The sequence below is a fragment of the Centruroides sculpturatus genome, unplaced genomic scaffold (assembly GCF_000671375.1).
Source record: "Centruroides sculpturatus isolate CEXI.00-Female unplaced genomic scaffold, Cexi_2.0 scaffold1282, whole genome shotgun sequence".
Classification (NCBI taxonomy): Eukaryota; Metazoa; Arthropoda; class Arachnida; order Scorpiones; family Buthidae; genus Centruroides; species Centruroides sculpturatus.
Window position 1 is genome coordinate 147711 of NW_019385766.1, and position 20598 is coordinate 168308.

Genomic DNA, 20598 nt, shown 5'->3' on the forward strand with positions numbered 1-20598 from the left:
GGCGGTCTGTTCCGGATGTATTGAAGTTAGGCACTCGCCCTAACCCGTGATGGACCGTGGGGATTCCCTCTATTCCCATTGTGGACTTGCTCAAATCCGGAAAAAAGGTCCTCTTACAAGTTAGTGTTACAGGAGGCGAGTTTGCGTATCAAATTAGAAAAAATTTTAAGTTTTTTTTTAAATCTGAAAAGTAATAATAAAATTTACTGACACATTACAAAAATGATAGAAATTTACAGTAGAAACATTTCAAATAATTAAAAAGAAAAAAATGATAAACCTGTGAGAAGATTCTTGATGAGTGCAAACTTAAGATAATATAACTTTTATCTTCCAACAGGATACGATAATAAATTCCGTTTTTGACGTCAATTAGATAAATATAATTAACATTAATAATCACTATTAGATCGACAATAAAGCGTCATCGTCGGATAAATAATTGGATAAATAACGAATGGATAGTCGATTTCTTTCTTTTGCTCCGAGATGAAGGCAAACATTATTATCGCCGTCATTTCTTTCGTTTTGGTTATAGGTAAGAAGTTTGAACTTTGTCTCGGCGATTTGCGATTGAAACGATTGCGTATCAAATTAAACTTATTTGAATTTATTTTAGGAGGAAAATGTCTGATACAAGAAGAAGAAACCTTTTTAGACCAGAAAACTTCAAAAAGAGACATTGCCTGGAAACATTATGCCTGCAGATATAGCGGAATAAAAATTGCAGACGAGAAAGACTGCAGAAAATATTACGATTGTAAGAAAAAGAAAGACGAAATTTGTCCTTCGGGCAAATTATTTGACGAGAAGAAGTCAAAATGCTTACCAAAACACGAAGTCGATTGTAAGAAGAGAAAGATTTTCGATGATACAGGTTTGTTTTTTTCTTAACAAATACAATTTAGCAGTTTTCAGTATGATCTCTTAACATAAAAAGTAGTTTTATGCTAAATAATAATAAATAGTTTACAAATTTAAATATTTCTTTTACTTTCTACCAAAGAGTCGGAAAAATAATCGATTTTATTGAATGTAATTAAAAACATCTTACGAAAAACAATGGAACAAACCAGACAGATCCGATAAATAAACAGTTTAAAATATTCGGGGAAAAAGTGTTTCGCTATGCATTAATAACGGCTATTAAATTTTGATATTTTACAACAGATAAGATTTAAAGCATTTTCTGTTTAATATAATTAAATAAGTTAACTAATGTTTCAAAAGTAAAAAAAATATTTTAAATTCAGTTGTGCTTAGTTATTTTTATTGTAAAATCATATTCAAAGCGAAACGAGAGGTTAAAGATGACATTCTTTACCGCTTCGGCCACCCGGTAATCCCTGATAAAAGAATAAATAATATATCTTTCTTTATCATCCTAAGTTGGTTATGGCTGGACGAAAATCTCTTCCAATTTTACTACATAATAATTTAAGTGCAGCCTCCATTTTCCTGCGTTGTACGCACCAATATGCTAGATACTTGTACGTTTTTTTAAGATCTTCTTTATCTCTTCTTTATCCTATGCCTCACTCTGTCCATAAAATGACAAATATCGCTTTTTTGTTATCTTATTTCTTTGCTCGATATCTTTCTTTATTCTTTGCTTATTTCTCCGCGTGATGAAGTCACATTCAAAGGAATATGATAACAGCAAGTAGGTGAAATCTATTTTATAAAAACACAGAACAGCCTGAAGCTTCATTACTATCGAATTTTACTTATATCAGTAGTAAGAAATTATATCTATAGTTATTTCCAGAATAAGGATGAAGCCAATATTCATTACTCAAATACCCAAAGGAAAACGGTTTCGTGTTTATTACAAAGTAGAACGTAATCCAGCAACGAATCCAGAAACACCCAAACTCAATAGTGTTTGGATAATTAATAAGTACTGTACCTTTTATTAAAATGTCCGCGACGATTAGGCATATATTGCGGATGGTCCGTTGAACTATCCTTACCATCACAAATGTTTTAAAAACAACGTTTTGAAGTTCGAACAAATAAAGTTTAGTAGGGGAAGGTGGTGCAAGATGGGGCCACGGGGTAAGACGGGGACGTCTGTTTATTTGTGGTTAACGCACTTTCATCTAGCTCTTATTTGGGGAACTAAATGCCAAACTCAAAAGGGATGGCGAGACAACAGAATGTCCGAATCGCTCTCTTTGTTTGGAAGTAAGACAATTTTTTACGTTTAAGCAATATTTCATCTAACTTTACGCCCGCTACAAAGTTTCTACAAAGTAAGTATTATTGCGAAGTTTTACATTACCTTTTAGATGAAGATATTATGGTATTTGAAGTAACCTTTAAGACCGAAATTGTTTAGTTTTGAAATAAAGTTGACCCGTGTTTGCCGGGGTAAAGCGCACGTTGGGGCAAGATGGTGGGGGCAAGACGGGGTACCCCATTTTGCCCAAGATTGGCCACGAATTCTGCCGCTGGCTAGAGGCACCGCAATATAGAGCAGCGAACTAGTTTTAAATTCGTTGTCATTGATAATTCTATATCACCTTTNGAATTTTAATCTCTACAATTAATTGTTTTAATTTTTTTAGGCAAAAATTTTTTACTCAGAATCTGCTCAGCAAAAATTTTTTTTGCTCAGAGAAGTATATGTTCCGCTCATCTACAAAAAATATTAGAGGGAACATTGCCGATAAGAATTTGCTGGTATAAGATTTTACGATAGTTCTGTATAGAAGACAGGAGTTTTAAAAATCCATTAAAATATTTGATATATTTATTCCGCTCTCCGATTTTATATTACTTACGGATTTCGATGTTAAATCGGTGATATTACGATTTCGTACATCCCATCTTTAAGGGGATGTAGAAAAAAAAAAAAAAAACGTGTACAATTCTTGTATAATGTTAAAAAATTAACCGTTACATCGACAGCGTCATTTACGACTAAATTTAATGAATGACAGATTCGCCAGGTACAGAAAAAGCTGTAGAATTTATTTTTCTTAAATTTACGATTTATGTATCCGTTTGTCCTAAAAATTTGTCTTACCACTTTTTCCCGAGACTACAAATATTCGAGTACAAAGAAACCGGTTTCGACTTATTTCTACTTAAGTAGTAGTTAAATAATTAAGCGATTAGGGAATTGGGGACGTAAACAAAACCCTGACGAAAGAGCCGGAATATTACAAACAAAAGCTTAACCGACCCAATCTATAGCCGAGTACAGTGGAGACTGATTTCTTCGTATTATTTTAATGTAATAAAGACAGAAATTTTTCCAGTTCGACGAGAGTGACCGAACAGTTGTAAATTTTGGACATTTCCAGAAATTTCCGTGGACAACACCTGGTCCTAAAACGAATTTAGTTAGAAAACAAAAGACTACTAAGTTTAACATATTAAGATTTTTACAACTATGGTGAGAAATGTTTAAAATCTACAACGGCCCTGTCGCGTCCTTTGAGGTATACTAGTGATGCGACAAAACAGGCATTTGACATCGACCGGTATCGGCACCCCGGGAATTTGGTAGACCGCGTGCGTGCACCCACCAGGACAGTCTGATTCCATCCATTAGGCACTGGTAGGGAGCTATTTGAATAAGTGGATTGTTTTAAAATTTAAAAAGTAAAGAATATTTTATGTTATTTTTATGCACGTTTCTTTACAAAGCTATATTTAATTATAATTTTCTTTAAAAGTATATTATTAATATAATTAAAGAATATTTTGTACCGGGTATGTACTGTACATCCACCACACATTTTATTTCACGGAGTAAGTTTTTATTATTTTATTTTTAATTTTAGCCCATNATCGAATTTTACTTATATCAGTAGTAAGAAATTATATCTATAGTTATTTCCAGAATAAGGATGAAGCCAATATTCATTACTCAAATACCCAAAGGAAAACGGTTTCGTGTTTATTACAAAGTAGAACGTAATCCAGCAACGAATCCAGAAACACCCAAACTCAATAGTGTTTGGATAATTAATAAGTACTGTACCTTTTATTAAAATGTCCGCGACGATTAGGCATATATTGCGGATGGTCCGTTGAACTATCCTTACCATCACAAATGTTTTAAAAACAACGTTTTGAAGTTCGAACAAATAAAGTTTAGTAGGGGAAGGTGGTGCAAGATGGGGCCACGGGGTAAGACGGGGACGTCTGTTTATTTGTGGTTAACGCACTTTCATCTAGCTCTTATTTGGGGAACTAAATGCCAAACTCAAAAGGGATGGCGAGACAACAGAATGTCCGAATCGCTCTCTTTGTTTGGAAGTAAGACAATTTTTTACGTTTAAGCAATATTTCATCTAACTTTACGCCCGCTACAAAGTTTCTACAAAGTAAGTATTATTGTGAACTTTTACATTACCTTTTAGATGAAGATATTATGGTATTTGAAGTAACCTTTAAGACCGAAATTGTTTAGTTTTGAAATAAAGTTGACCCGTGTTTGCCGGGGTAAAGCGCACGTTGGGGCAAGATGGTGGGGGCAAGACGGGGTACCCCATTTTGCCCAAGATTGGCCACGAATTCTGCCGCTGGCTAGAGGCACCGCAATATAGAGCAGCGAACTAGTTTTAAATTCGTTGTCATTGATAATTCTATATCACCTTTTCGAATATATAAAATAATAATTTTAAAAATGATCTTTTTATAGAAAATGAAATATTCCACTTTTAAATCATATCTAACTGTAATAAATTTATACGGTATATACTGTATTACTTTATTATTTATGTTTTTACGTTTTATTTTATTTATAAAAACATTTTTAAAATTTAAATATTATCTTAACAAGAAATAAAATGTGAAATAAAAATGGAAATAAAATTTTTTTCCACGGGAAAAAATATCGTCTGCTAACAAAATAGCGAAACTGAGCGTGCGCGAAGTGACAGTATCGTCTGGTAAAGCAAATACGAGTAAGTTCAAACTTTTATATTTATTTACTCGGAAAATAATAATAAATGTAGCCGCAGTGATAAATGGGCGCGTTGTTCTTGTGCCAATATTGAGGAAAACGACAGTTTAACAATTTTAATTTGTCCTTCTTGTATATAAAAATAATATCCCCGTCTTACCCTATGGGTGGGCCAAGATGGTGCATTTACGTATAATTTTAAAATATTAAATTTTCTTGTTTTCAAAAATGAAATTTTTTATTATATATTACCAAATGTAGTTGCCGAGAATAAAAAAAGTATTGTTCTCGTTAAAGTGGTTACCATCTTATGAGTTATGACTTTTCAAACCTTAACGTTCTAATCTTGCCACACCTTTCCCTATCGTTCTGTGTGTGTGTCAATGGGGAGACTTAAGTCCTTGAGTTCTCGATTTAACTTACTATAATAAAATTTGATGTTTTAATGTTTATATGATGATATATTACACAAAACTTTACTTTTTGAACTTCTTTATTGAAACCATTTTACCTGTTATATTTAGAAATTTATTTCTACAAAATTACTTTGAATGAAAAGAAAATTGATTTGTATATTCGTAAGATAAAGTAAATAGATAATTAATAATTAAAAAACCTTTTATTTATTTTTCCTCACCTGGTATCTCAATTTTTCCTTATCGTGGTGGTGGGGTTTAGTGCCTCGGTGACCCTGAAAGCTTAACAGTAGTCATGGCTGCTGGCAGGGTAAGCCACGCTGGAAAGGTTGCAGGTGAGAGATCAGACTAAGAGAGTACCTGGGGTCATATTCTGGTCACTGTCTCTCGCAAGCCGGTCGCTGATTGGCTAATCCAAATGACTAGCCAATCAGCGACCGGCTTGCGAGAGACCAGAGACAGTGACCAGAATACGGCCCCTGGTTCTACAGGTTGGAGATTGACAACTCCTCTCCGCAAAGAAAGATCTCGTTAAAAATGGACTAAAGTGGAAAGAGGCCTCTTGAACGTGAGATGAAATTTAATGTATGGAATGTTGATGTGATGTGTGAAGGAAAGGTAGATGTATTGAGTGCGTCTGAAACGAAACGTAAGGGCAAGTGCTTGAATGAGTGGAAAGGCTTTTTACGTGTATCTTCTTGTGTTTCTACAAATAGTTTGGGAAACATGGACTGAGCCTCAACGTTAGTCCCCGTCTGAAAGATTGTTAAATCTTATGAGTGCGTTAATGATAGGATCGTCTAGTTGAGAATAAAAGTATGGTGTACTGTATAAGGTTACTGTGTGTTGGTGTGTACGTTCCAGTTAAGTTCAGTACGATTGAAGAAAAGGATGAATTCGGAAGTGTTTTGCTAGATGTCTTGAGCCAATGCAAGACAACTGAAACGATTATGTTGTTAGGTGATACGGTATGAATGCGCATCTAAGTGTGTGTGATGGACATTTGTGACCATATGTGGCAGATATGGTTTTGATAGAGTGAATGACAATGGTGAGCACCTGATTGAACTATGTGCTGCAAAAGATTTGTTTATATCCAATACGTTCTTTTCGCATTAGTCAATCCATATGTACAGTACATATGGGAGAATAGAACACTGCAGCAAAAGAGCATGAATGGATAGCGGTACAAAGGAAACACAACGAAAGGAAAATATTAGAACATGTGAAAGTAGAATGCACGAAGGAACAAAAATTACAGTATAGAGAGAGTGTGTATGTTGATACATCCTTCTTATTTGATGAGCTGATATACAATATATGATACTTAATGAGCTGATATACAGTGTATGATCTTCGATGAGCTGAGTATTGATGTTAGATAAAACCCTGAAAATCTGTGGAATGCTATGAAGAAGGGTGTGTTAGCCACAATCTCCGCTTACCGTGTGGTGCACTTGCCTGTTGCACCAGAGGAACTGCGTGGTGGAATGAAGAGGTTGCTGAAGCTGTAAGGAGAAAACAAGAAGTGTAACTGAGATATTTGAATGGTGAGAGTAAGGATGAGTACAGAGAGTATAACCACAAATGTTAGGAAATTGTGATAGAGAGCAAAGAACGTGTCGAGGAAGAAAGAGCAGAGAAATTTGAAGTGGCATTTAAGGATGACAAAAAGCTTGGGGCAATATATGAAAGAAAGGTAAAAGGTAGTGGTGCATATGTGGATACATAAAACGTAGGGGAGATCGGGGCAAGATCGGCATGTTAAGCTTTACTTAAATTTTGTGTAATAAATACTGCTGTAAACTGAAAAAAAAGCTTTGCATATTGTCTATTGGAATTAAAATAATTACAACTTTACAAGAAGAGAGAAATTGACGAAGTTGCCCCGGGTATAGGGGCAAGATCGGCAACTTCTCTCTTTTTGTAAAGTTGTAATTATTTTAATTATTTTTATTAAAGTTGCCCCTGGTATAGGGGCAACAGTAATGGGGCAAGATAGGCACGTATATAAAATTATGTTATTAACAATGTATAAGTTGGAATTCACTATTAAAACAAAGAAATACAAATCCAACACCCATTTAATATTATTACAACGAAATGCAAGTTCAAAGACATATATACATGAATAACAAATGCAAACATGTTTTCATTTATCATCTGTTTGATTTTTATCCTTTGCTTCTAATGTGGCTTTATGTTGCCGATCTTACCCCGCTAGTCATGATTTCGAAACATTAAGTACAACCCTGAGAACAGAATGCCAAGCCACGATCTGGCCACGTGAATAAGTTGAAGTTACATCCTTCTAACAGGAAAAGTAACTTTCGTTATCATGGAATTATAACAAAACCTGCCAATTCAATATAAATGGAAAAAAAATATTATATGGAATTCAACGAAAATGAAAATTTGCTTGATAATTCAACTACGCTTGTTGGAGAACAATAAAAACACTACACTCAACAAGCCACCAATAAAACTCAACTGCCTAACCTATAACCAAAGTCTCCTTTTAATTTGTTTTTAAAAAAAAGCGCTTGACAAACTTGTCCCGCATGCCGAAGTTGCCCCGATCTCCCCTAAACGATAAGATCTGTTGTGGAGAAGATGGAGAGTCTTTCAGTGAGCTTTTAGGAGATGCTAAATGTGAGGTTACGATGCCTGAGAATGAAGATGATCATGGATGTGAGGAGATCAGCATACAAGAAGTAAGAAGAGCAATTTACAAATTAAAAATTGGGAAAAGCTGAGAATGAGGATGGAGTACATATATAGAGTATGTGCTGAAATGTTAAAATATGACTATGATATGTTGTTGATATATCTGACGAATCTTTTTTACCTGTGCTGGGAGAAACGGTAGGTACCGAATGATTGGAGAGATGCTTTTATCGTTGTGCTTTATAAAGGAAAGGCAACAATGCAGAATGTAAGAATTACAGAGAAATAAGTATGCTAAGCGTTTCAGAAAAGATATTTGTTTGAGTTCTAGTGGAAAGAGTGATGAGAATTACTAGGGAGAACATCTGGAATGCTCAGTGTAAGTTTGTAGCGAGAAAGAATTGTATTGATCAAATCTTTGGATTGCGAATGATTGCTGAAAAGTACTTGAGTGTGAACAAGAGAGTTTTTGCAGCAGCATTTGTGGATTTGAAGAAAGTGCATGACCCAATGAAAAGAGGATACTTGTGGCAGCGGCGCCCACAGACTATCAAAAATAGAGAGTACAAGCTATAAAAAAGGGTATAACATAAAATATATAGTGTATATTTTATGTTACTGTATATACTGTATATACATGTATATATTTATACAGGAGTATCCTTTTACCATGATTAACGCAGTTAATTAATTTCTCAATGCTACCGCATATATCAAAATCGCATTAATAAAGTACATCATTTGATCTTTCAGATTCTTCTTCGGAATCAAAAGAAGAGCAAGATTCTGTATGTGTAAAACGAGAGGGAAAATTTCCGCATCCTACTGATTGTTCTCACTATTATAAGTGCAAATCGGGAAAAGCTGAATTGAAATCATGCTCAAAAAATACTTTGTTTCATCCCAAGAAAAATAAATGCGAACCAGAAAGCAAAGTTCATTGCGGCAGTAAAAAAAATCCTTATGGTAAAAATATAGCCTACATATTCTACATTTTTATTCTATATTTTAAAAAGTCTTTATTGAATTTAAAGGATATAAAACTAATTTGTAATTTCTCTATTTAATACTTTAGATCCGGATTCCGAAACAAATTTTACGTGCCCTAAAGATAGTGGTAATTTTCCTCATTCAGATAACTGCGCAAAGTATTACTCCTGCGATTACAAATTAGCAAGATTACATAATTGTCACAGAGAAGAACTATTTGATGAAAAAAAGCATAAATGTCAGCCACACGAAAAAGTTTCATGCGGAGATAGAAAAAATCCTTATGGTAAGTTGCACCACGATTCTTATTCATTATTTATTCCACTAAAGCTAAATATAAATTTTACTATTCTGATCTAATAATAACTAAACATGACTAATTTATAAGAAATCAAAAATAAGTAGATGTAATAAAAATATTCATTGACTATAAAATACTTTTCTTATTATAGAGCCCGAGAAGAAAAATAATTTCGTTTGCCCTTTTCCGGAAGGAGAATTTGCCCATCCTCAGGAATGCAATAAATACTATTTGTGCAAAGCTTTTCATCCTAAATTAAAAACGTGTGCTTGGGGTGAACTATTTGATACTAAAAAACAAAGATGCTTCAAGGAGAAGAAAGTCAACTGCGGTCAACGAAAAAAACCAATAGGTAAGAATGAATTTCATAACATAATTACAAATAATTTCTGTCTGTATATAATATAATGTCTGTCGCTATCTCTTCGCCTATCCGTTCTTTATACACTTCTAAACTCTTTGGCCAGTCTTTATCAAATTTTTTATATTTACACACAAGGAACCTGCGGAAATATAAGTTACTATGAAATCTAGACATCCCGCTCCTCCCCTTTAATTCACCCCCTTGACACTTCGTGATAAACATAACAATGGTAGGGTACAATAACCAAACTTTTAATATTGTTTTCATTTTAATGCAGTTTTTTTTTATAAATTATAACACAAATTATTTGAACTTATTAATAAAGAATTAAATGATTACAATTTGTCTAGGTATTAAACTTAATGTGATCTAAATCCAAAAATTTGCAATAAAATATTAATTAAACTGATGAAATGTCCTGCATTTATTTTCTTTATTTTTGTTATATTTTGTGTTGAAAATAATTTAATTGTACATTTCCTCGTATATCTTCAGGTTTACAAAATTTTTCAGATATTTTATAATATGATGATAAAAATTTACTAAACTTAATTTATATCTTAGATTTTATGAGATTTAAATTTTCGTAATCAAACATTTATCTATTATTAGTGTTTTTTCGTTATATTTACCGTATTACATTATTATATCATATATATATTAGGCTATAAACTACATTATATATGAGCCTACTATACACTATATTATATTCTATGTTTATATATTTCATTTCGATGAATTACAATTACAGTTAAATTTCAAATAATAGTAATAGATCTATATTAGTGAAAGATATGTTAATTAATAAAACAGATCAGCTAATTTTAAGTGTTTAATGATAATTAAATAATGTACTTTATCTAATTTTAACTGAAAGAAATTTTAAAATATTTTAAATGTTTAATTATGTTTATCTTATATATTTTCTACATTAATTATCACTTAAAATTGTTATTATATGTATTCATTGCTGTATTATCAACATTAAAAATCTGGTAAGTTAATGTCTAGTATAGTGTAAGAACAACAAAAATTCAGATTTGAAAGAATTTGCGTGAAGAAAGGATCATGAAAAATAAAAAAGTAAATAAATATTCGTAATTAAATTGCATCTATAGTAATTTCAACCTGACAGTGTCTCACATTTTTCTGCACCATCCCTTTTTTTCTACGTTAAAGAGACAGAATTCATTTTTCACTCTTTCCTTGTAAATATTTATGGAATAAAAAAATATACACGTTTACTTTTTCTTTTAAGACTTTCAAAGGTGAATTCAAAACTGTTTACTGATGATAGTATATGTGAGATATTTCCAGCTGTTTTAGAGAAGAAAAACACCGAGTGTATTTTTATCTTGTAACTGAAGTCAGTATTTTAAGTATTTTTATAATTCATCATGGATATGAAATTTGTATTTAAATTTAATCAGTTACATTTAATACGAAGATCATTCAAAAAGTTTTCAGACTGATAGCGACAGAAACAATATAATAACCACAAACAAAACCGCTTTATTTATTCTTCAAAATATTTTCTCTCCAGCTCAATTACACTGTGTACTTATTCTATCAATATTAATATCTTGAAACCCTAAATCTCTGTGGCCCTTTTTGGTCATGCTATTTAATATATCCATCGTTGCGTTTAATTAACTTCTCATCACTGTTGGACTTTCTCTCTCGCGGCTGTTGTTTATTTATTTATTTATTTTCGGAAAGAAAACAAATTACAAACTGAGTAAGGAGGATGAGCTATCAGTTCGATGTTCAGATCAACAATGATTTATTAAACAAGCATAGAACGGTGTTATCGTGATGGAGAATCCAACGGTTTTGTGCCTACTAAGGGCGTCTTCTCGCGATTTTCCTCTTCATTTGATTCTTAAGGATCCCTGACTAATGCTCGCCAGTTGTTACTGGAAAACATTAATCTTCTCTTCAGAGTTTTAACTCTCGAAACACAATGAGTATAGATGAAATCATTTTTCTGAAAAAATATTCAATACAGTCGATCCCCCTATAAGATCATTGATTTTTCCGTTTTATCTGAATTACATGTTGTACGAGTCACTTAGATTTTACAAATACGTGTGCCGGGCTGTGAACGGCTCACATATTTGTAAAATCTAAGTGACTCGTACAACATGTAATTCAGATAAAACGGAAAAATCAATGATCTTATAGGGGGATCGACTGTATATGCATAACTTTGCCTGTACTCGGTTGCACTTTAGACCATTTTTTGGTCATAGCTAATGAGATACTTTCATGGAGCACTCTTTATTTTTGTTGTCGGATCAAAATAATGAAACCATGACTCATCACAGGTCACAACGATATTAGTTAATCAGAAATAGATGACATTGTTACTGTATCTCTCGATATAACAGTTCTATCAATATTTATCAATAAAATTCAAGGGCAATGTCGATTATTTAATAGAAATTTCCCAAAAGGTTGATAAAATATGCACTTTTGTTATTTTATTAATGAATGTTTTTTGGAATATTTCATTATTAGTTATTAACTTCCCAATATTTACTGTTTAAAATTGTCAATGATATGATAGCGAATAAATAATTTTCGTAAAGAATATTTAATTAGAAAGTAAAATTGATTTTATAATATCAGTCTCCTATAATATGATACTTAATATTGTATTTGGAGATGTTGCTTTAAATCGTTAACAATGTTTTTATTTAAAAGTGAATAATTAAATACAAAAATTAAAACTAATCGCATTTGTTCAGACTACTTTTCTTTACCGTATTTGCCGGCTTATAAGTCGCACCTCATTTTCTAGGCATCAAAAACATGTACACTTCTAATATTCTTTATTGAAAAATAAAGTACTGTAATTTTCGTAGAATTAGTGTGTGAAAATATATTATAGAGTAAAAACGAGTGAGACACCTATAGTTTTTATAAACGCATATAACTCGCTTAACTCTGGACTTAGAAGAAATAAATATAAAACGCATATACAGCCTAGAGTTGTCTTTTAATAAAAGTGAACAAAGTTAAATAAAAACTGGACGTAACAGAGTGGTAGCAAAGAAATGCTGCTTGTCCGTTTTGGGCAAGTAGCATTCCGTCTCCCGGGAGAGTTGCCTATTTTATTTAACATTTAATTTAATTAACATTTTGCACTTTTTGTATTTTCTACATACACACAATGCTCTGTAATATGTTTCCTACGTCCATTTTTTTTTCATTTTGGATACCTAACATTGCCTTCAATTTGATTCAAGAGCTCGCTTTGGTAAATTACTGTCTTTAACTCTTCTGCAAATAATACGATATGAAATGTTAAATTGTTTGCTTGCTTGATAGTAATGAAGACGATTAGTACGCACTGTTTCAGATGGAAGAATTAAGTCCTATTCAGCTCATTTTCCGCTATTGGCATCAGTTTGCTTTCTTTTATATTCAAAAGCATTCTAAAATTAATAAATTTAATTTTCGTAATATAATATTTCAGAAAAAGTACGCATCTCTCTATTAAATTCACTAGGCATCTCACTCAATTTGTACGGGAGAGATGTCTATTTCTATATTTTAGACTAAAATTATTAGGAAAACCTCTGGTCCCGACTACAACACATGAAACAAAAAAATGGATCTTATACGCCGACAAATATAATAACTAATACTTGTCGCTATACTAGCTGCATATTCACGATGCTAAAACAGATTATTTATAATAAATTCCAAAACTGCTTTACACTAAACAAAATGTAAAGTTTTAACTGTTTTTTATTAATATTTCAGAGAAAGAATTCGACTGTCCTTCAAAAAAGAATGGAAATTACATTGCCGAACACGATTGCAGTTTATATTATTCTTGTACGGCTGGTCGGCCACACTTGGAAAGTTGTCCATCTCAACAACTGTTTGATACTTCAGAAGGTTGTATGGAGGCGGAGACGGTGGATTGCGGAGCCAGATTCAATCCCTACGGTATATAATATTTTATAATTTTCTTGACGAGTTTTACTGTATTATCTAGTGTATTTATTTATTTTTTGTTTTCTTTTTTCAGAAGATGAAAGTGAGATATCGGATGAGGTAGATTTTGACTGTCCCAGACTCAATGGTTATTATGCTCATCCTGATGATTGCAGATCATATTATAATTGTCATAATGGCACCGCCACTTTAGATAGCTGCCCGGAAGGTCAAATGTTCGACACTTTTAAATTGAGATGTGCTAATGAAAGATCAGTAGATTGTAAACGCTCAATTAATCCTTTGGGTAAATTGAACAAAAATAAAATGGTTGAATTAGATTTAATTGTATGAATTTATAATATATAATTGCTTTTAGATGTTAACGATAGACACGATCGTTATCGGTACCGTTATCGGTGGTGTCCACGTGCACGAGGATTCTTTCATCACTTCTCCCATTGCGGTTATTATTACAATTGTTGGCATGGACGTCCTTCCTTCAGAAGATGTTATCATGGTAGATTTTGGGATGTGTTCCGAAGAAGATGCTATTCTAAATCTCTAGTCGACTGTGGAGACAGAGAGGACAAAGGTAAGAGAACAAAATTTTAATTTATTAAAACTTCATTTTTATCGGAAAGTTTTAAATTTTAATCATTACAGATAAAGATGACGATAAGCAGGGTTTTACCTGTCCTTCCTCTCGTGGGCGTTATCCAGATGACACAAATTGCAGCACTTACTACGAATGTGACAATAGGAAATGGACATTCAAGAGTTGTTCAAAAGGCAAATTATTTGATGCAAGTAAGAAAAAGTGTGAGAAACATTACAAAGTAGACTGTGGTGATCGATTCGATCCAGAAGGTAAATTATTTACTTTTTGTCTATTTTGTGTATTATTTAGAATAATTCGATCATAAATGTTTATTCAGGTGTCTCCGATCATCAACATTTTGAATGCCCGACGTCAAAAGGGAATTATCCAAATTCTGAGGATTGTAGTCGCTACTATTCCTGTAGTCGGGGGAGAGCTACCTTAAAAGTCTGTCCATCTGGTCAGCTATACGATGTAGAGAGAGGTGACTGTGAAAGAAGTTATCGAGTTGATTGTGGTGAAAGACCTAATAACAAAGGTGAGAATTCTGTTTTTTAATTTTAGCTATATATGAGTCGTCTTCTGTAGTTTTTCTAAAATCCGGACACATTTCATTTCTATCATTGTTTCCTGAAATACCTGTATAAACCCACTGACAGTTGTTTTTTGGAATGAAAGTGATAGTTATAATTATTGTACATTTATAATTGTATAATTGCGGTTTGTGCCGGATATGTCAGGTCTTATCTCTCACCATCCGGCCGCCACATTGAGAGGCTGATCGAACTCACTATGGGTTTGAGAAAAAGCCCTTTTGATGCACAAGGCGAAAAATAACAATAAAAAAACAATTAATAGAAAATACTTTTTATTTTAGGTCTTTATTTTTTGCAGTTTTATCAATTACATGAAATAATCATTAACTATTGTAAATAATTTCGTAAAAATCAAGTTGAATTCTTGTTATGTTATAATTGATTGTAGATTTTAATTGTAATTATTTATGCATTTATTTTCAGAAAATGATGTAGACGATAATGAAGTAAAGTGCCCAACTGCAAGTGGAAATTATCCACATCCTTTGGATTGTAAAAGATATTATGCTTGTTTCAATGGCCTAGCAGTGGAAAAGAAATGTCGTGGAGGTCAACTATTTGATGTAGGCCGAGGAGAATGTGAATCCGATTATCGAGTGGATTGCGGAGCGCGAATAGATGGTTGGTCTATCTCACTTAAAAATTTCATTCTGTCATGTGCTAACATGTCTTTCGTCTTTTGTAGATTCTTCTAGTTCTAGTTCTAGTTCTGAAGAAGGTTCGTTTGAGAAACATTATAAATGTCCGACCACTAGAGGAAATCATCCTCATCCAGACTGTACATTATACTACCATTGCTCTAATAAAAAATATCAAATAAAAAAATGTCCTGATGGGCAACTATACGACGTTAGACGACAGGACTGCGATCGCTGGGATAAGGTGGATTGTGGAGCTCGAAAAGATCCTAAAAGTAAGTAGGAATACATCAGTTGATAAAATAATAATATTAATTATTTTGTATTAATCGGCACGTAAAGACTTAAAAACTAAAATTAATAATTGAATTTATAAATCTTAAATTTTTTATTTAATTTAATCGCCTATTACGTAATAAATATTCTAGAAAATATATCTTTAGAAAACTTGACAATTTAACTATAGTGAAACCTGTGTTTAATGGATTCCGGATTTAGCAGACGTCTGTACTTTTTTATGGGTTGGTCTGTTTCGGATATGCCGGTACCATCCCCATCGTGGTCCTGGCCGAACCTACGGTGGATATGAAATTACCCTGTTTTTATGTGAGGAAAGAGTTTAAAAAATGCATTGTAGGAGTGACATAAGTTTTGTATAGTATCCGACATTTGTCTGCTTTTTGAGGCACCAAACAGTCGAAACTTCTAAGAATTTCTCTTAGTTTAATGAAACTGTGTCTGTTAAGTTTATTTTAAAATGGTATAAGCACTGTCACACGGCCATATTTTTCGTCAAACAGCCAATGTTAAGCAGCCAGTTTGACGTTAGTTCGACATTGATGTTTTTTACTTAATTTTGGAACACTAGCCATGTTTGATTCTCCGGTGATACGAGATCGATGTTGTGATCCTACATAAGAAATATTTCTTTCTAAAATATATTCCGGAACACTTCATTGCCCGACGCCCATGATTTTTAAGCTTAGTTTTTTTATGAAAATTTGTTCAAGAAGCACAACTTTATAGATGCGGGTCTTCACGCTGAAATGTCAAGATGGCATGTTATGTCAAAAAGTTTGGAATTGGCAATTTTATATAAATGTTATTTGTTAGTTGAAAACTTTCAGTTGCCGCTTTTAGACTATCTCTCGCAACTAAAAAATTTTTTCATGGTTTTATCACGTCTTTTTGAAGTTTTCAATCCATCTGGTTGGACAGTACTTTTTCAATTTCAAGTGCTTCGCTTCTGGTAACCACTACAATTATGCTTTGCAGAATAATCTGTTATTTGAGAGAATTGAAAAAATAATTACATGCGGATTCAATAGTTTTCAAGCAAGCTGAACTGTCAACAAGATTAAGGCTATGAGAGGCACAAGAGTTAGAGGGTAGTCTATTTAAACGTAGACACCATGAATTTTCCTTATATAATGATGGATTTAATTAAATCACAATTGACGTTAATTAACGACTTAGTAAATTGTTTCAAGATCTAATATAAGTGATTTAGTTCTAATGACAAGCCTAAGAACCAATTATGCTAATATGACAGACAAGAGTATAATATCAAATATAAGGATTTCACTTTTCTCACTATGTTATCTTTGGATAAATGAGCATTGGTAAACGTCAGGATGTCTGATACCAGTCAGTTTTTTCCTCGGGAGAATTGACACGTAGGGAGGTGATTGTAATTCTTCTTTTGTGGGCAAGTTTAAGATAGTAAAAGAAAGGAGACAGGTGACTAGTATTCGAACCTTTCTTCTGAAACTACAGTAGAGCCTCGATTATCCGACCCAATTGGGGACTGGGGTTGGTCGGATAATTGAAAAGTCGGATAACCGAAAAGTATGAAAAAATCCATTATTAGTGTAGTATATTATTATATCCCATGTAATTAGTATATTAGTATATCGCTATTAACCTACTTCGCGTTGAATTTTCATCGATGTTAAGCCTAACAAAAATTTTTTAAAATAATAATCGTCGCTATTGTATCGTTAAAAATTAGAAAATTAAGCCTCGTTTAAATACTGGCTCCCTTTCATGGTCGAATGAGTGTTGCCAGCTAAAACACGTAAAAATAATATTAAAGTAGCCGAGACATAGCCAAATATTGTAGCGCCACATCACTAGCGGACATTTGAAATTTGCCGACTAGGACGGTCGGTTAACCGAGGTGGCGGTTAATCGGGGGTCGGATAATCGAGGCTCTACTGTAGTTTATTTACATAAGAAGTTATGTTCAGTAGCACGCCGTTTATCCGAATCAATTGGGAACTGGGGTCGTTCGGATAACTTATTTTTCGGATAACCGATTACGTACGAAAAAATATATTAACATATCTCGTGTTGAAATTTTTCTCCATTGCGTGTCGCTTCGCGTTGAATTTTCGTCGATGTTAAGCCTAACGTATACTTTTTAAAATAATAATCGTGGCTATTGTATCGTTAAAAATTATTTATTTATTTTGTACAAACAAAATAAATATATTGAAAAATATAAAAACCAAAAAAAATATACTTTAGAAGTTGATCTAGTATTAAAAACGTTCGATTCGGCACCACACAGTCCTCAGAAAAACACCACACAAAAGTGCCAGTGCTGCCAGCTAAAACATACACACCAACCAAAAAAATATTGGAGTAGCTCAAGATATAGCCAAAGATTGCAGCGCCACAGCACTAACGAAAATTTAAATTTGCCGATTGGAATTCTTTCGGATAACCGACTTTCGGATAAACGACGTTCTACTGTATTTTTTACATCGCATCCTTCCTGGCACCTAACATATGCAGGTGCATCGGCTGCGTATTTCCGCAGAAAGAGCGTGAGAATTCTGAAGGTGGACGAAAGGCTGATGAATATCTGAGTCCTTCGGCGTGGTCCTAAAAAAATGCACATTCAGTGGAGCTAGAAGGTCGTTGGAAACTTGGAGTGGAAATAATTTTTATCCATTCTTTGCGGTGATTCGAGTTAGGCTTTATGTACTGTTAGGAGTCGATTCGGTGATTATGAGAGAACTTGAATTAACCATTGAGGACAAAGCTCATCTTGATCACTTGAACTTAACTCTCTGGATTAGCATATGGGGAACAGCAAGGAAAATGACTTTCTCTTCTTTTAAACCAAATTAGGAATAAGATCTATGCAGAGAGTTCTTGTGAGTATTGATATTCAATTCAAATAAGTAAATATTTTAAGTTGTCGAAAAGTATAAAAATATCAGTGAAAAAACTCACAGAAGTTTAACTAAAGCATGCTTGGTCCAAACTTACAATTTCCTTTGTTTTTTTTTTTAATTCAAATGTATCTATTTTTGCGCTATTAATTCTAATATACAGGTAACCCCGTATAACACGGGAGTTACGTTCCAAAAAATTGCCCTGTTATACGAAACAAAGAGCTAGTACGAAAAGGGAGGTTACGTTCCAAAAATAAAAAAAATGCCGTTAAATCCTTGTTTACATCGGATTTATTATTCATTTTTAGGTAAAATACTTATTTATTATTTAAGTAAATATTTTACCAGAGGATTATTATACTATATATACCCTATACATTTAGTGGAGCACTCCCTCTGACCTGTAGCATTAAATGCTACTGGCTTGAGGTACTCCTCTTTTAATTAACCTGCTTCGCATATGCTTTGCAGGTACTATATATACCCTATATGATGATCTCAGCATGAGCATCATCAACTGGTAATAGTTTTTGGGTGCGTTCGTTAATAACAGTCGCTCTGCAACGGGAGTGCGCTGCTGTTTGTAGGCTAGGAACGACGGTGAAAAAAGATGGCTGCGCCCGCACTATCGATAGTATCGTGATGGAAGAATTTATAGTTCTAAAATGAGCTTTTAGAGGCAAAAAAGGGTCCCAATTGTAAATTTTAATCATTAAATTGAATATTTGTTGAAAGAGCATTCAAAGTAGCCACGAAAACAATTAAAATGCTCGCGCGGAGTTACGCGGAGGTATAAAAGAACGCACCCTTTATTACATTTCATGTTGTACGAGGGTTTTACCCAATTCCCGAACCGTGTTAGAGTGAACCCGTGCTATGAAAACACCGTGTTATACAGGGATGTTCCCAATTCTCGAATCGTGGTCTGCAAGGTTCGAAAGAAGTTTCGATGAATCGAAAGGATGGAAATCTTTTGATGTCTTGAGAAGGGCAAAGGATGAGCAACGGCTACTTAAGCTGTATCCAAAAAAAATCGGAGGAGGACACAAAGGACAAACTGTTGATGATGACAAACGAACGCCGATTGTCATCGATCCCCTCCTTTTTTATTAGGGGGTCCTTTAAGGGTTTTTACCATGACCTTATTACGAATTATCATACGTCGCGGCCAATAGTAGAATTTCGATCGTTATTTCCGGGTGACACGTTAGGAAGATGTGTCATCTTTGAAAGGAAGTGAATTCGGAGAAAGATATGATCATATCCTTCCAGTTTTTTATTAAGTGTTGGGGAAAAAAGATATTTTCCCATATGAGTTTAAGCGTTATTTCGTTTTATCTTATAGAAGTAATGCGAAAAAGGTTATAGCCAAAAAAGGTTTACTAAATCCGGGCTCACACACACACACACATATATACGTGTGTGTGTGTGTGTGAGTGTGTGTATGTGTGTTTTACTTACGATGATTATATTTTAATTTAATTAATAATTTTAATTAATTTGTTACAGATATTAAAACTACACAGAAACCAATTGAGAAAATTAAAACAACTACAATTGAGCCTACTAAGACAAAAATAACAACATCTTATCCAGTTACCAGTAAAGTTACAAAAGATAATATTGGTATCGAAGATATGACTACAAGAGAATCGGTTTCTGAAAGAGAAACTGTAACTAATTCAATTTTCGATGAAACTACCAGAATTACCGATGATTATGGTGAAGTCACGACTGATAACAATGAAATTGAAGACAAAACCAAAAGTGAATTGTTCACTAAGTCAAGTGTAGATTCTAGCGAATTTACAAATGTTGTCTTTACAGAAATAACACAAGAAAATATTGACTCTACACATATCCAAGTCACAAATAATGACAATGAAGGAGGAAATACAAATGAAGTATCCACTGTATCATATCCTNTATAGAAGTAATGCGAAAAAGGTTATAGCCAAAAAAGGTTTACTA

At 33.2% G+C, this 20598-nt stretch overlaps 1 protein-coding gene across 1 annotated transcript; it reads left to right on the plus strand.

Moving 5' to 3' along the window:
• The first annotated feature begins 392 nt into the window (after positions 1-392).
• Positions 393-20558, plus strand: LOC111641915. The gene is made up of 13 exons (XM_023388164.1): positions 393-538; positions 620-877; positions 8758-8970; positions 9080-9280; positions 9447-9647; positions 13431-13619; positions 13702-13914; positions 13987-14202; positions 14274-14477; positions 14546-14746; positions 15228-15425; positions 15490-15717; positions 20137-20558. The coding sequence occupies exons 1-13, from the start codon at positions 490-492 to the stop codon at positions 20556-20558; spliced, it is 2793 nt and encodes a 930-aa protein (XP_023243932.1). The 5' UTR covers positions 393-489.
• Positions 20559-20598: the final 40 nt, after the last annotated feature.